The sequence below is a fragment of the Diorhabda sublineata genome, chromosome 4 (assembly GCF_026230105.1).
Source record: "Diorhabda sublineata isolate icDioSubl1.1 chromosome 4, icDioSubl1.1, whole genome shotgun sequence".
Classification (NCBI taxonomy): domain Eukaryota; kingdom Metazoa; phylum Arthropoda; class Insecta; order Coleoptera; family Chrysomelidae; genus Diorhabda; species Diorhabda sublineata.
The window spans coordinates 5506904-5523946 of NC_079477.1; the positions used below are offsets into that span (position 1 = coordinate 5506904).

Here is a 17043-nt window from a genome sequence, read left to right on the forward strand (position 1 = left end):
ATTATCCTTCTAAATTTGTGGAAAGTGGCATCATTAGAAAAGGCTTCCTTTGTCTAATGTGGCATCTATAAGTGATGATCATATAAATATGGTTATTACTCATATTTATAAGTAGATGTTCTATCAAAAAAACAAATGAGCCCTTGGTTGCAAGTCCACATTGTTCAACTCAATATATCTTCTCATTTTATTATGTATTTGACATTTGACAGAACTTTTGAAGTTCTAATTCTGATTTCCGGTAAAGGTAAAACATTAAATGTAATAATTAATAATATATAAATCAACAAGTATATAATAACTAATCAAATCTTAGATATTTATTATGGCGAGTGGTTCTAAGAAAAGAATTATGGTGGAAACAAAAAATTTATCGAAAGATCCTCCTCCTGGTATAAGTGCAACACCTGATGAATCAAATTGCAGATATTTTCACGTAGTAATGGCTGGGCCAGCTGGTTCTCCGTATGAAGGTGGATTATTTAAACTAGAATTATTTTTACCTGAAAATTATCCAATGTCTCCACCCAATGTAAGATTTTTAACTAAAATATATCATCCAAATATAGATAAACTAGGAAGAATATGTTTGGATATTCTCAAGGATCAGTGGTCTCCTGCTCTACAAGTAAGAACAGTTTTGTTATCAATCCAAGCACTATTAAGCAGTCCGAATCCTGATGATCCTCTTGCAAATGATGTTGCCAACATGTGGAAAAGCCGAGAACAAGAAGCTGTTCTCAAAGCGAAGGAATGGACAAGACAATATGCTATGGAATAATATAGTGAAAATGTCACAAGACTGACTGTGATACTATCTATTAACATGTTAACGTTAAAATAATATATTTTCATTTAATGTGATCTTTGGATAATGTATAAACTTGTAGCCTTAAAATTTTGTATCTGATGTTTACAAAGTAAGTTAGTTTAGTTATAGCTTTCAGATTGAAAAATCTCCCGGTTTCGTTTTTAATTAATGTGAACATTTTCTGTATTTTGGGAGTTTGACAGAAAATTCGTATTAAATTTGGTATAAATTTTGAAGTACGATTTGATAAAATTGAATATTCCACTTCAATAGATGAAAGAATAGCAATTAATTTTGCTGATCTGATAAATACAAATTAAGAGAATATAAACTGATTGTTTCTAGAGATCTACTTGTGACTTTTTATGAATGCCAAAATACATATTTTTATTATAGGGAAATGTAATACCAAATAGTAATAAAAAATGGAATTTTGATAAACTTTTCTATACTGAGGACCCATTTAAAAAGCTAAACTTCATAGATATATGAATTCAATATTGTTACAATTATAATGAAATTGGGACATTTTCTTTCAAACTAATAGAAATTTGAACTTTGAGTTGTTACACTATTGAACTGATTTTTTTCTAAAATTATGATATATTACTTGTTTTTCTGGATAGATGACTGGTGAATTGTTCTAATTTTTTTACTAGATTTAAAATAAAAACAACTGTTATAAAATTGAAAAATTATCATTTTTTTAAAAAAACACATTTATGTTGGTTTGGTAACTTCAGCAGATCTAACAGGAAATCTTAATATAAAAAAGTTTCATAAAATTGCTAATAAACAGGTCTGACACTGTCCAATAGGCGTTTTTTTAAGGCAGGATTTTCTTCTATTCCTAATTAATTTTAAGTTGTTTGATATTTTGTCTGATATCAATAGTTTTAAAATTACCGTGTGTTTAAATAGTTTTGGAAATTATATTGAGTTGTTTTTATTCTACTTTAATAATTTTCAAATCGTTCCAAATTTTCAGTTTTATGAATTTTTTTCCATTTCAGTATCCAATAACACCAAATCATAAATATCCTGAATACAGATTTCATTAACACTCCAGTTTTATTTTTTTTAGCCTTTTTAATTGTGGTATCCATACTTTCACTTTTATTGTGGTATCTTCACAAAAACTTTACTGGAAAAAATCAATGAAACCATAACAAGGCTGCTGAAAGAACAGATCTACCATCAACGTAATATTGTGTGCTTTGTCAATATGACCAAGGCTTCTGGCAGAATGGAATTTAATGGTGTCTTAGAAATATTTAGAGAAAAAGGACTAAATCATAGACTAATTAATCCAATAGAAGATATTAATACCCAGTGTAAAACAACAATCAGAGTGGAATAGACAACAACAGAAGATATAAATGTAAACACAGGATTCAGACAAGAAGGCTCACTCAGTTCCTTCATATTTAATTTGATAGTGGATAAAATAATAGAAACTCTTCCCAAAACAGCAAGAATTAAAATGGGAAATACATTCTTCCATGATATCTACTATGCGGCTACTACATTCCTTTAACACTAAAGTAAAACAACTAAACTAGTCGGAAACCTTTTAAACAAACAATGAAAGCATCTTGAATTTCAGGATTCCTGAAAGATATAGTTTGGAATAATAAATATTAAAAGGCAGCAGAAACAAGACCCAATACAGACGATAAAAACAGTCAAAATGAAAATACTAACAAGTATATAAAGCAACACTCTACATGACAGAATAAGGAATGAAGATATTAAACAGCAAATTGGAATACAGGACATAGGAAGGCGTGTGAGACAGATAAGAAAATAATGGAACAAACATATAAAAATAATGGTAGATAATAGACTTGATAAGAGCACAAAAATGAGCAACACATCTCAACGATGGGGAGAGTGCTGGAGTAGCCTGTAATATGGTCATCCATGTTAGAAAGAAAAACAAAGAATACTGTGACAAGTTGTTTCACTAAGGTATTGAAGCATTTACAAATTTGGTATTGTTACTCTATGCATGTAATAACTCAAATTTGAATTTATTTGGACTTGTTACATTATTGAACAGAGGTATCTATAAGTCACTAGAACCATAATAGAATATTTGTACACTTCATATTCATATTAAAATGTTTTCTATAACAAATTCAGTTCTATCTGCCAATGTAGTAGTTTACAAGACTATAATGATTCTTTGATGTCCATTATTTTTTTATGCTACTTTACTTTGATTATTCTAACCAAAGATCAGTTGTATAAGCCAAATTAAGCAAACACATGCATTTGAACATAATTCGTTAGAAGATGGTAGCTCCCATGTCAAAGTCATTTTACAATAATCTTTCCTAATGATGTATCTAAGACGTACGTGAATACACTAGAAACCTTTTTGTGGTGTAGGTGTGTAACATATGGATGATACCGTAGAAAGATCTGTAGTGACTTCCACCATACTTTTGTGCTTCAGCTAAACAGTTTTATTGTGTTGTGGCAAGAGATACTTATTGAAACAAATAATCAAAAAGGATATTCTTCTTTACTTGCTCAACATAAAAACTAGGACTCTACAAAGATATTTTATTTCCATTGGAATATACTTTTTATTTTTGAAATTGAATAAAAATAGTGTATACAAATCATATCTATAATTTAACAAAAATAAATATTTTTATAAAGATGAAGAAGTCAACAAATTTGAAGTAAACCAAATTAAAAGGAATGGTTTAATGAGAAATTTTCATAATTTTTTTGGTGCAGATTTTGAATAAAAAGCATCCAAAAAAAGTGCTGTAAAAACAGTTATAGCACCTATCCATTGTCTAATGGAAATTGCGTTACCAAATAGAATAACAGATGCTAAAACTGTGAAGAATTTTCTTGTTGTAGTAACTACTGATACAACTAGAGGGCCAAATTCAGATACCTAAAAATGAAACAGCTTTAGTTATGATATTTAGGTCTGAAAATTGGAAAAGCAGGACACTTTGATGAAAAGACATACAAGTAAATTTATAAAAAATCAATTGGTAAACATAGAATTTTAAATTATAATGAAATAAATTCTGAATTAAGTATTTATTTTTCAAATCATTAGTTAAACCGATACATGAGAAATTTGGCCACACATAGAACTAAAATGCCAGACTTTATCCAGATTCCTGACAACAGCTTTGTACATAAATAGTGTCATAAGTCAAAAAACAACAAACTAACAGTAATAAGTGTTTGAAATTAACTTTATTTTTCACTTTTCCAATAACTAAAAAACTGACAAGATTGCAATATAAACCATTTACATGATATTATCTGAAATAAGATTGTTAAGTTTCCAAGCACCAATAGTACAATAAAAGACATCTAATTTTTTCACTAATCACACTATTTAAGCAGAGATGTGATTAGTTGTAGTGCATATTAAAAAGTTCTAAGCATCAAAAACTTTTGTTATCAAAATCACAACTATAATTATAAACAATAAAAAATAGATAACAGAATGAAGTAAAATTCTCAAATTGTGGGTTTTCTGTGAGAAGAATTAGAAATCCATATATAAGTTATTTTTATACAGCAAATTCTAATTCTATTTATCCCACAATAGTATTAAAGTTACATCCATACATATGAGCGGCATTTGCATTGCCAAAAGTAGAGCATGATGATATTTTGTTTTAATGATTACAAGTGCAGCAGCTGGTGAAATTCTACTAGCATCTTGTTATTTGAATATGAAAATATTAAATCAATTGAAATACATATAAATCTTTGAGGTGTATGAGGAACATGTGATTTGCAAATCAATAGTGATTTTCAATGCTTCACCACATTACAAATATGGGAAAAACACTCCTACTTAGCTTAGGCTGCAACATGATTTACCAATCTCCATACAGCCCTGACCTCTGTTTTCAGCAACTAAAGTCTTTCTTTAGTAATTAGAAGTATAATTGATATAACATGTTATCTTATGGTTCAAAAGATTGGTAGAAAAATTTTGTTTTAAATGCAAAGTTCTTTGTTCAAAACAAAACATGTCAAAAAATTTTTTTCCCAATAGTATAAATTACTCTTCTATCTGCTGGCAGACCTCAATAAAGAGATGACGCCAAAAAACCTATTTTGATATCAAATAGAAATAAGCCTGCCAGAAAGGTGTCTAAATCTTAGTGCCTCATTGTAGAACTTTTAAAAACTGTGTTCAACTTTAAACTTACCATAGAATACAAGAATAATTGTCCAACAGCTGATGTAATTCCTAACATTAAAAGATTAGTGACTACATATGGAAATCGAGTAGCAAATTCATAGAATTTATAATATTCTCCTGATATTATTATTATTATACTTAAAAATAGTACACTCCACGCATTTGCAATTTCCATCATCTGTACACCTGTGGGTTTAGACTCAGCTCGAATCCTTTCCTACATAAAAATTTCTTTTCAGGTTTCTATGCAGAGAAATATATAAAAATGTGTAAAATCTTATACAACCTAATGAAGACAAATTCTTACCTGAATAGCCCCAATTAATCCATCCATTATTAACGAAAGTACTAGTAATAATTCACCTATACCTATTGAGCTCTCTTCAGTTTGAGATTTTACTTTATCTTTTAACATGAATAATACAATACCACATACAATCATAAAAACAAAAATATATTTCCTAAGAGCGTAGCTCTTTTTACCAACTAAAACTCCAAGTATCATTACTGGTATAGGTTTAGCGGATTTTCCGATAACTTGGGTAGGATATGGCACCCATTGTAGTGCCATATTGGAACAAATCATTGCCAATAAATAAGTTATGGACATACTTGCATAATAAAATTTATGGGTCGTGTCTTCGCCTTGATGCCATAGAGTTGCTGCAGTTTTAGCTACTAAAAAGTTCATAATACACTGCACTAACACTAAAGTTACTGCATAAGTATATTTTTCATATTCAGTGGACTTAGTACCATCCACTTTAACAACTTCATATGGATATTTTCCTCTGGTAATTTTTTCTTGTACTATTCCAAAATAAAAATAAGACATGAATATCCCAGCTGCATAAAGGAAAAATCTGTTTTTGTGCATTATTGGAGAGTATTTAATTCACTATAAAAAGAGCTATTACTAATAGCTTATTATATTAAGTTGAAGTATTTTATACCATCTGGTTACGTATACATAACCTAGTAGTATATAACAAATTTAAACTTTACGCTACGCGTCCGTTTGACAAGAGATTTCATGTCTATTTTTGATTGGTAATTGGTACACTAGCTGATTAACAGCATGAGTAGAGTCCAATTAAATGAAAAGTGGCGTTCTTTAGATATAGTTCGCAACCTTTGAACGTAAAGTAAAACTACTACACTATGTTCTAAGCATCGAACTCGATAAGTATAGAAAGTTTCTACTTTTAAGTAGGTGAAAATCGAGTCCTATGATTTCGTTACATATTCAGGTAAATAATAAGGCATAGAAAAACATGCCAAACATACTGAAATTTGTCTATGATGATAATTTTGTAACTTAACATATATTATAAGTGTTATAAGCTAATAAAAAATGAGAATTAATCCCTCAAAGAATGAACAATCGTCTTCGACCAGAAAACAAATAAAGCCATCCGAAAAATCATATTCGTATACTTAAATTCAAAGGTATAAACACAGAAACGAAGAATCGTCTGAGAAACTTTTTTTGTGTTACTATACAAGGTGTTTCAAAAAAATGTAATCCCATCTTTAGGATAGATAGTGAACTGGAAAATATTTGGGGTGTGCTCAAGGAAAAAAATTCGTAACGACATCCGAATTCAAGATAAAGGGCGTTGAAGAAAAAATTATACACATTTTTTACGATTTTGCCGCAACTACTGGCAACAGTGTATTGAAATTTTATACGAATATGTTTTGGAAGCTGATACATGCAATGAATTTGTTTTTATCTCTGACTCTCATAGAGGGCGTTAGTTATCCGGTTCGTACCAAGTAGTATGAAACATAATTTTTTCAATATTAGATTTATTAAGCAAAAGTTCGAGTGAACCTAAATATCATTCAATTTTACACCAAAAAGGTACTCTTGATAAAACTCGATACAGTTTTCGAAATATTTTGATTTGAAAATTATAAAGTAATAATCGATGCTGGTATCAAGTATTGATAAAGTTATTAATTGACTATTATTATTAATTATTGGTAAGCATTATGTGAATTGACAATTTTTTGTCGCGTAAATGAGACCCCATCTATAACACTTAAAAAAATTGGGACTATGTGTTTTCGTTTTTTGTAACATTTCACAAAAATCAAGTCTAATTAGTATAGAGTCTTGTTTTTCGAAGTTGAATAAGTTTGGACACTGAGCTATTGGATATCTTAGGTATTGCGGTTCTGGGACTCAAACTGTTGTTTGTTCCATACTAAGGTCTCCAGTAGCTCAGTGCCCATACTTATATAACTTTGGAAAACAAGATCCTATACTGGTTAGACTTACTTAATGAAAATATACCGAAAACGATACACAGTATCGAGTTTTATCAAGAGTACCTTTTTTGCGTAAAATTGAATGATGTTTAAGTTCACTCGAAATTTTGCTTAATAATTCTATTATTGAAAAAGTTGTTTCATACTACTTGGTAGTGGTACGAACCGTGTAACTAGCGCCCTCTATGAGAGTCTGAGATAAAAAAATTATTGGATGTATCAGCTTCCAAAACCAATTCGTATAGAATTTCAATAGAATGTTGCCAGTAGTTGCGGCAAAATTTATAATTAAACTCTATTTTGGGATTTCTTCTATCGTTGGTGATCTACATAGAGCAGTACTAGTACTTTATGCTCTAAGTTCGTAACCGATGTGCACGTAGTTCATCTATGATGTACACTACAAAACATACCCAATCTTAGGTTAACCTAACCTAACCTACTCAATTTTAGGGTATGTTTAGTGATGTGTACTGGAAAAATTACTAGAAGACTATAACCTCTGAAAATGAATATAATATTGTAACGATTTGAAAGTTATGTTTAGGTTTTTTTCAAAGTCTCCTAAAATATTTTGCACATTCCAAGTGAACAGATTTATTCACAAGTATATATTCAACATGGAAAAGGCGTATTTAAGACATGTTGAGAATGGTAGTCAATTTGAATTAACTCTAAAATTTAGCAATCCTGAATTACGGGTCGACAGGCTTTTTAATTTTAATCGTAAACTCGAAGAAAATATTGATACATTTTCCTCTAGAGTGGCATCAAATATTGAGAAAATAGTGAAAAAAAAAAACAAAAAGAAATCAGATGCTGGGGAAGTGGGTATAAATATAGATGTTATGGTACTGTTGAATAATTCTGAAGTTTCTAAAGACAAAACTTGTGAAGAAATATTTCAAGCCGATAATGACATTGTATTAAAGATAATGGGCAAAGAATACAAAGTAATTGTCAATTCTCCATGGGTAGATAAATTATCTTTGCCAATTTCCATTTTAGCAGGATTTCCCACATATCCCACCAAATTTGAAACTGTATTTACTGATAAGTTGTTATCTCAATTTACTTGGTCAAAGTCAGTAGATGAAAAAAATTGGACAATTGTTGGTAATGACTACATATACCAACCACAGAATGAAGATATAAATAATTATTTAAAATTAACATGTATACCAAAGAATGAAAAGTTTGAAGGTCCTGTTGTTGAATGTGTATCTATTTGTAGAGTTGAAGCAAATCCTGGTAAATGTCCATTTGAAACCAGGCATCTGTTTACTCAAAAAAGGACCAAAGAAAATGAGTAAGTTGGAATTTTACTCTAATGTAACTTGTTTAATTGTAAAATTTTTGAAATTCAATTTTGTATAAAGTGATCCAGAAAAATTAATTTCATGACATCGCTTGAGCCAATTCCATATAAATACGAAGTAGTTTTGGTGTGCAAAATAAGAGTTATAATAATAAATTTTCTTTAATTTTTAATCATTATTATTGAAAATTATTTTCTATGCCATTGGTATTAATTTTTTTAATTTATTCAAACTAAAAGAGTGAAGGTGGCTATTTAAACATGATAACAATGATGTGAATATGTCAAATCTAACATTGCCATCATAAAGTTTGACATTTTTAATGAACGAATGTATTATCATCCAAGTACCTTTGAGTTGCTTATAGATACTTGAAACATTCATCTTTATAAAAAAATGGAATTAAATCACGAATATTTTCATGTAATGATGTTTATCACTTTCAATGTGGATTGAACCAACAACAGTGTGCCAATCAACTTGCTTCAACTTGAGTACAAACCCTTGTATACATTTATTTTACTGTAATTGAATATGTGTTATAATATATGTCAACTAATATTACTTTGTATTAATGAAGGATGGAGTAAATGATGACATGAAATTAATTATCCTTAGGACTATAATCACTGCCAAAATATCAACTCCTTCACGAAAACTGTTTGGCAAATATATGAAAAAAAATTATTTACCTCTACAAAGATCTGTACCTTCCTTATGATTAAACTTTTGAAAAAAGTGTTAATAAAGGCACATAAATATCCTTATTTTAAAACTTACTATCAACTCTAAAATATATTAATGTGTTGCTGCTAAATTGTTTTGATTTTAGGTCTCTTCTGAAAGAAAATTGGGTTTTATAACAGTTGAAAAATTATGAAACCTAATTTTCATTTAGAAGAGACCTAAAATCAAAACAATTAGCAACAAACACATTAATTTATAGAAATGATTATAGGTTTTAAAATAAGGATATTTGTGTGCCTAAAATCAAGACACATAAAAGGGTTCAAGAAAGAAGAATCCAAAGAAATTCTTTAATTATGAATCTTTTTAGATTACGAATTGTTACCTATAATATTTTGGCTGATTTGTATTGTGATTCTGATTATACAAGAACTGAATTGCATCCTTATTGTCCACCTTATGCTCTTGAAATTGATTATAGAAAACAATTGTTCATCAAAGAAATTATAGGTCAGTAAGCATTTTTGTTAAAATAAGTTTTTCTTTGGTGTGTAACCAATATTTGTTCAGAGTTATATAAATAATGGAAAATTTTAATAAACATGTATGAAAGCTACCTCTCTAGTTTGTGTGAATAGATTGGAATATAATTTTGACATGAATTAGATAGGAGAATATCTAAGATATAACTTTTATGCAGTTTTTTAGATTATTTTTCAATATATATAAGAGCACCGAGCCAGACAGTGTACCTATAACAAACACTTCTAGGTTTATCCTCAAAATTAAGAAATCTATCATTGTCTCGATCTATCTATTAATAGGTAAATTAGAAATAGGATCCCCTTCATGTACTAACCGTGTTAAACAACTGACTTTCCTCCATTTAGTGGAGTAAACAAGACATGTTTGCATTGATGTCAGGTAAATTGTGATATTTCTGTGAATTCTAATAAGATTTCGCTAAGTACTGTTAAATACAGACCCTTAAATTTCAAACAGAAAGTATATACTTCATATTTTTAGTTTTTTTACTTTAGGGTAAAAACCATTAAAATTGCGAGACTTGAAATCAAAGTTACATTTTTGTTTTCAAAATGAGGGGTGTGTCGACTTTGGGTACACATATTTTTTAATTGGTATCGGTGGTTGACATAATATGTCAACTATGGGTATAATGAAGAATATGTTGTATCATAAAAATAAATTCAGACAAAAAGACGGACAGCTTTTTTTCAAGTTTACATGTCTTAAGAAAATATTGGCATAGAGCAGATGTCTTCAGCTCCGTCTGCCTACTGAACTGGTATACATCTAGTTACTTCTACAAAACAGTTTAATGTATGAAGAACCACCCTTTGGGGAAAATTACATGGAAAATATTCTGAGTGGAAAAATATGGGACCTTCCTCAATTTTTCCTTCAGAACAAGAAGAAAAAAGTGATTGAATTGATTGAATTTATGATAAAGAGGAAATTTCTATTAACAAAGATTAATACAATATTGTGTACCAGGAAACTAGCAGATTAGTTGAAAAAATCGGTCTTAATGCAGATGTTAATAGTATCATGTATCGCCATGCAGTTTTATATCATCGTATTAGCCAAAATGTAAATAAAAGTTTAGGAAAAATAGTTTTTACTCAAGTTCCTACATTAAGTCTGCATTTGCCAAATACTGATAATGAGATTTGTATCTTTTATTCAAATAATTAGAATTATACTATTTTATTTTTCAACATTTTATTTATTTCAATTTGGTTATTAGTTTAGTATTATTAACAGACTGTCTGTCACTGATACTTGGCAATGTTGGACTTTGATAGTATAGGACTTTGTACTTTTAATTTAAAAAAATGCATATCCAAAGAAATAAAAATCTTCAGAACTTGTAATTTAAGTTTAATTAGTACTAACTACCTAATAGCCTTGCATTGAAAATGGAAGATATTCATTAATTTTTTTATTCGAAATTGTTTTTTAAAGAAGTATCCTCAAATGTCTGCCGCTGGTGTTCTTACCTTATATAGTACATATTTTTAATCATGGACAAACATCCACAAATCTTTTTTATGTTCAGCTTTATTATAACATCTGTCCAAATAATCCTTTTAATAGAAAAATAAATTGATTGTATTTCCATTATTTCTTTGGATACATATTTTTTACTGCCCTATTCCAATCTATTCTATGTGTCGACACCATCTAAATTATTTTTTCAGGGATTGTTTTCGGTATCAGTGGCGTACCAAGGTCTTGTGGCACTCGGGGCGGGATATTATCTTAACCCCTCAGAAATGAATTTGAATATATTTTCCATTAAAAAAAAACATTCAAATTCCTCCCACAAAAAAAGTTGAAATTACGGACTTCTCACTGTTAAAACAAGGTGTTAGGGTGTTTATAATTCATTCATAAATAAATAGCCTATTACTAAGGTTAATCAAAACTCGTTCTCTATTAGCGGTGCTACCAATCTGATAACTGTCACTTGTCTTTGTTAAACTTAAAACTTCTTTTTTTTTAACTTTGGCTTCAGCAAATTTGGAAATAGCCTCATTACAATCGATTTCTTCAGCGATACTATTTTCAAAGGATAAAATAGCTAAGCTGGATAGACGAGCTTGGCTCATTGTTGATCTCAGTTTTTTATTAGTTTGAGTTTCAAAAAACTCCTTTCACAAGAAGCTACGCTGCGCGCTGCACCCTCTGATACAAATAATAGAGGCAGTCACAGAGTATGTAGATTAATTTTTATTTTGACAGACCACCGCAAATTATTTGAATTTTTTCTAACACAACACGATTTTGGGGTGTTTTTTCCTTTCTGTCACAATGACTTTGGCACACGGGGAGGCCCCCCGCACCCATCTTGGTACGCTTCTGTTCCGTATCAGTTCTAAATTAAAGTGTCCTTCATATTTTTATTTTGTATTGGTTCCTTTATTGACTATGTATAATTCATTTTTGTTGCTTGTATTTTACTTTTAAGAGGTTTTGTAACTATCCAAATTTGACTACAATTCATAAGAACTGGTTAAAAAATGATCTGTAAACATTTATTTAGGTGGCTTTTGAAATTTCTGCTTTTTCTGAAAATTTCTGTTTAATGCTTAATACTTTAACTGCTTACTGATTTTTTCATCAACTTTCGCCTCTTTGTATTGCTTTCTTTGTCTATGTCTAATATTTATAACTCTTCACTTGTCCCAACTGTATTTAATCTATTTTGAAGATGAATGTGAAATAATTTTTAATTAATAGGTGTGTTAATTTCATATATATAAAATAATTTCGATTCAAATGTTTTAGGTTACAATTCAGACATCATATGCCTTCAAGAAGTAGATAGAAAGGTATTCGAGTATGATTTGAACTCAGTACTAAGTCACTTAGGCTACGGAAGCAATTTTTTTACCAAAGGTAACGAGGTTGCAGAGGGCTTAGCTTTGTTCTACTACAAAAAAAAGTTCAGTCTCGTAGAATCACATCGGTTTGTCTTTTCTGAACATATTTCTAAAGATCCAATTTTCTCAGATATATGGGAACAGATCGCTAAAAATGAAAATCTGGCAAAGAGAATTTTAGACAGGTCTACTACCATGCAAGTCAATGTTCTAGATGTATCAAATCGAGAAGAAATGTTGGTAGTTGCAAATACTCATTTATATTTCCATCCAGATGCAGATCACATACGGTTGTTACATGGTGGTTTGGCCATAAGATATCTGGAGCATTTTATTAATAATTTAAAGGAAAAGGTGAATAAACTAAATATCGTATTAACTACTGATTGGGAGCAACGTTGCACATTATAGCTCTTTCCGATAATTTTATTAGTAATAAATCCTCCTGAACAAGTACTTTCTTGGAGCTGTTTAGTTATTATTTAGTATCCTTCTATTCACAAGTGAAATTAAAGCATGTCCACAGGAAAACCATTTGTTGTCGCCCGGCAACCATATTAGAAAAAGGGGTGCAAACTCTTTTTTCGTTATATCTCACGAACTATTCATAGTATGAAAAATTTGTAGAGACATAATTTGAGGCAAATCGCTTTGCCAACATTCATATTTATATGACTTTTTGTTTAATTGTAAATTAAACAATTTGTAAATTGCAAATTTGAGAAGTTATGAGCAAAAAAGTGCAAAAATTTCCTTAATTCGAAACAATTTTTTAGATCTTTTGAGGATTACTTTTATCTACAATTTCTTTGAATTTCACTTATTTTTCTGGGTCATGGTGGAGTGCTCCAAAAGTGCTTCAATACTCACAACATTGCTTTTAATTTTTCCACAATCCCACAACGATATCTCTCGTATATATACATATAAATATTATTTTTTTTTGTACTTTTACAGACTTCGAAAAGAGTTTCTTTAATATTTTGTGGAGATTTTAATAGTGTTCCGGAATGTGGGATATTCAAATTATATACAGAAGGCGAAGTGCCCAAGAATTTTATTGATTATCACAGTAGTAAGTATTTTTTAGTGCTTTAGCTTTTTAAAGCCATTACATATAAATTAGGTGGTTGTTTGTTTTTTGTACAGTAATTCTGATTATCTAATTAGAATCTTATATAATAGATTAAAAATCAGTAATTACAAGTTACAGACAACCTATACTTAAATGGATTACAACAATGTCAATTGTTCTGGCTAAATGTGTAATCCTTAACCTCGAAGTTGACACCTGTCACAAAATACTAACGAATTAATGAAATTTTTGAATTGAATCTTATGAAAAATGGAACATGTAATGTTGATGAATTTTCTTTTCAGATAAAGATGAAGTTGTAACCGAAGTAGAGTTGAAGCAACCTTTCGTATTAGCAAGTGCTTGTGGAACTCCAAATTATACTAATTATACCGCACAATTTCAAGGATGTTTAGATTATATTTTTTATGAAAAGACCAATTTTGAAGTAACGCAAGTAGTTCCATTACCAAGTCATGAAGAAGTTACAGCAAATACGGCTTTACCCAGTTTTGTATTTCCATCTGATCACATCGCTTTGATATCAGATTTAAAGTGGTTGTGAATATATGTACTTTCAAGGGCAATTTTTATATTCATTAGTGGTTTTATTTTAATCATTGATTTCATTTATACATATATTACGTTATAAATATATTTTATCACTATCAATTTTTTCTATTTTGATGGGATTTCGATTCTTTAATGAACTATGTATATTATCAATAATTGGGCGTTTCAAACAAATACATAAATTTACAAAAATAAAAAGAACAGCACAAGCGGAGAGATAAATACTACCAACATTTTAATCAAACAAAAAATATATTCAAGTCAGTGAACTTGAAGTTACTAAAGGTTATTGAATGCACATCCAAGCTGGCTTGGGAATACCAAAAAATTTATCAACACTAGCTATTAAAAACAAAGTAACCTTAAAGTTGTTACTAGGGTATACCAGGTAATGATGACACCCTTGTCTCCAAACTAAATGTGACCTCATGCGACGCCACATTAATAACGAACTGAACTGATGGCTAAATAATAAGATGGAGTCTTATTGAAGAAACACTATAAGCTTAAAGCAATCCAAAAATTCATAACCATATTAGCTTAGAAATGACATAAAACTGGTGGTCAGTGTTCTGACAGTTTATTACTTGGTCATATGCCATTTTAAGATGATATGCATGGGAGCAAGCTATGTAGACAAAAGAACATCTACTCTGTCAATTTCCTGCTCATTTTATCGAAAGATTCAAGTACCTTGAGGAGTCTTACTAACACAATGGAAGTGGGACACAAAACTCTAAAAAAATAACATCCTATGGGAGGAGTTTGTGTATTTTAGAAGCAGAACAATAAATTGTAGAGTCTTGTACAAAATAGTTTCTAGGTATAAGTGCAAAGCCAAAACAACTTCACAAACAATCTACAATCTAGGAAGTCACTAAAAACAGGCATTAGAAAACATTTAAGGTAACCCTAAAATTTGATAAAGAAGTAGACATGTCTTTGAACATAAAGTAGTAAGGAATGATTCTTACGTTAAGGACAGTTAACCGGGATGGTTATCCAAAATGGCTGCCGCAAAATAGACTATATCAGTGGCTTCGTACCTAAATATAGATAGGATAAAACTATTTCTATAAAATGAAATTTATATTTTCAATGACTCAATTGAAAATTTTTACGAGTGAATAATTTATCAAAACATTAAACCCTTAAATTGAATGAGTGTTGTATAAATTTGTCTAATTTCGTCAACATTTATAACACTTTTACAAATAAAATGTAGTCGTGTATTTAAATTTATTCGGTATATACTCTTGACAAACAAAATTTTATGGACTCTCAATAGGATTGTTCCCATGTGGAATCAATAAATATATGTTTAATTATAATTTTGCAATACCTGGCAACATATTTAAGTAACATTAATTTTATTATTTTCGTTCCTCTCTAGTTCTAAATATTTTTCACAAGTGGAACATTTGTTAATTACATACTTACTAGGATATCTTAACCAACCTTTTGACTTATTTGTAATTAGGGGATACAAAAGTCTGGTTTATTTCCGTGCAAAACATCAATGCATTGTTCTCATTTCAGAGAGGTCTGTTATTTTTTAGTAACGGAACGCGACATTTCAAATTTATATTGGGAATATTTATTATACTGAAACATATTCATGGTCACTTGAAAAATATGGAATATGATCCCATTTTTCATTTAGATCAGCAATTCTACCTGCATTACTTTCATATATAATGTCTAGAGCTGCTTTATTTTTTTTGCATTGCATTTTACATCAAATTATGCTCTAGCCCTTTAGAGAATACCAATTATCGAGAGTCTCAAGATCCGGGAAAAGCTGAAGCAGTTACAAATGCAGCTGTTACTTCTTCAACAGAATGGTAGTCAGATCTCACCTAAAAATATAAAAAAAATCTAATTTGATTTGACAAATAACAATAAGGAACATCAAGTTTACCAATTTAATTGAAATAATTTAAATAAATACTTACATATTTCATTCGAGTGGCTCTAATCATAGTTACAGCATTTGCTAACAATCTAAAAATAAGAGAGGATAATCTATCAAATGTAAAGTGTTTGGAACATGAGAAACTGTTTTTTCCAGGAGTCCAGCTACCCTTTTCCACAATATTTATCCATTGGCTTCCCCGATTTTCTTTATCTGGCAAACTGGAAGTTTATCTTTTCATTAGATTTAAATGATCAATTTCACAAAATTGATTGATATTCATAAATAGACTATTAATAAATATGATATAAAAATTAAAACTTAGTAGAATAGAAAATATTGAGTCAAAAATATATGATAAAAAGTTAGAAGTTCTCTAAATAATAATGATATATTAAAATTAAATTTGATATCATTGTTTATAAACTACAAAATAAAAATGGTACGCCCATGTTGGGAGAAAATTTAGGTTACGAACAACTATGATGTGTTTTTAAAAATTTTTAACGTAAAGACCAATATTCACATCTGTGGATCATAATTATTATAATAATATGTACTTACCGAAGTAATTTTAAAAGCATCGTTTTAAGCAGATTTTGAACTTTCACAAGCACTACAACTAACAATTTATTGTCTTGAAAACTATTTATATCACTGAGAGTATAAGTTTGTTCTTAGTAACTACTGAACTGGAGTAGTGCAGGCCAGTTCATGAGTGTATAGAAATAGTTCGATCGGATACAAATAACGATATAGTGTTGATTATTGTATTTGAGGT

At 29.5% G+C, this 17043-nt stretch overlaps 3 protein-coding genes and 1 long non-coding RNA gene across 5 annotated transcripts; 2 read left to right on the forward strand and 2 right to left on the reverse strand.

Moving 5' to 3' along the window:
* Positions 1–200: 200 nt before the first annotated feature.
* On the forward strand, positions 201–1506 carry LOC130443189 (ubiquitin-conjugating enzyme E2 N-like). Its single transcript, XM_056777702.1, has 2 exons — positions 201–261; positions 317–1506. Exon 2 carries the CDS (start codon positions 326–328, stop codon positions 779–781), a length of 456 nt encoding a protein of 151 aa, XP_056633680.1. The 5' UTR covers positions 201–261; positions 317–325; the 3' UTR covers positions 782–1506.
* A 1816-nt stretch (positions 1507–3322) lies between these two features.
* LOC130443159 (solute carrier family 35 member B1 homolog) lies at positions 3323–6162 on the reverse strand. Its single transcript, XM_056777659.1, has 3 exons — positions 5317–6162; positions 5017–5226; positions 3323–3728 (listed from the first exon to the last, which is right to left on the reverse strand). The coding sequence occupies exons 1-3, from the start codon at positions 5884–5886 to the stop codon at positions 3543–3545; spliced, it is 966 nt and encodes a 321-aa protein (XP_056633637.1). The 5' UTR covers positions 5887–6162; the 3' UTR covers positions 3323–3542.
* A 1539-nt stretch (positions 6163–7701) lies between these two features.
* Positions 7702–14446, forward strand: LOC130442492 (2',5'-phosphodiesterase 12). Of its 2 annotated transcripts, XM_056776649.1 has the most exons (6): positions 7728–8595; positions 9663–9802; positions 12605–12715; positions 12830–13053; positions 13657–13774; positions 14080–14446. In XM_056776649.1, exons 1-6 carry the CDS (start codon positions 7826–7828, stop codon positions 14337–14339), a joined length of 1623 nt encoding a protein of 540 aa, XP_056632627.1. In that variant the 5' UTR covers positions 7728–7825; the 3' UTR covers positions 14340–14446. The 2 variants fall into 2 exon arrangements, with proteins under 2 accessions (XP_056632626.1, XP_056632627.1); XM_056776648.1 differs by having other exon boundaries at positions 7702–8595; positions 12605–13053.
* LOC130442493 (uncharacterized) lies at positions 13741–16929 on the reverse strand. The gene is made up of 3 exons (XR_008909778.1): positions 16827–16929; positions 16303–16483; positions 13741–16206 (listed from the first exon to the last, which is right to left on the reverse strand). It is a non-coding gene; the product is annotated as an uncharacterized LOC130442493 (long non-coding RNA).
* Positions 16930–17043: the final 114 nt, after the last annotated feature.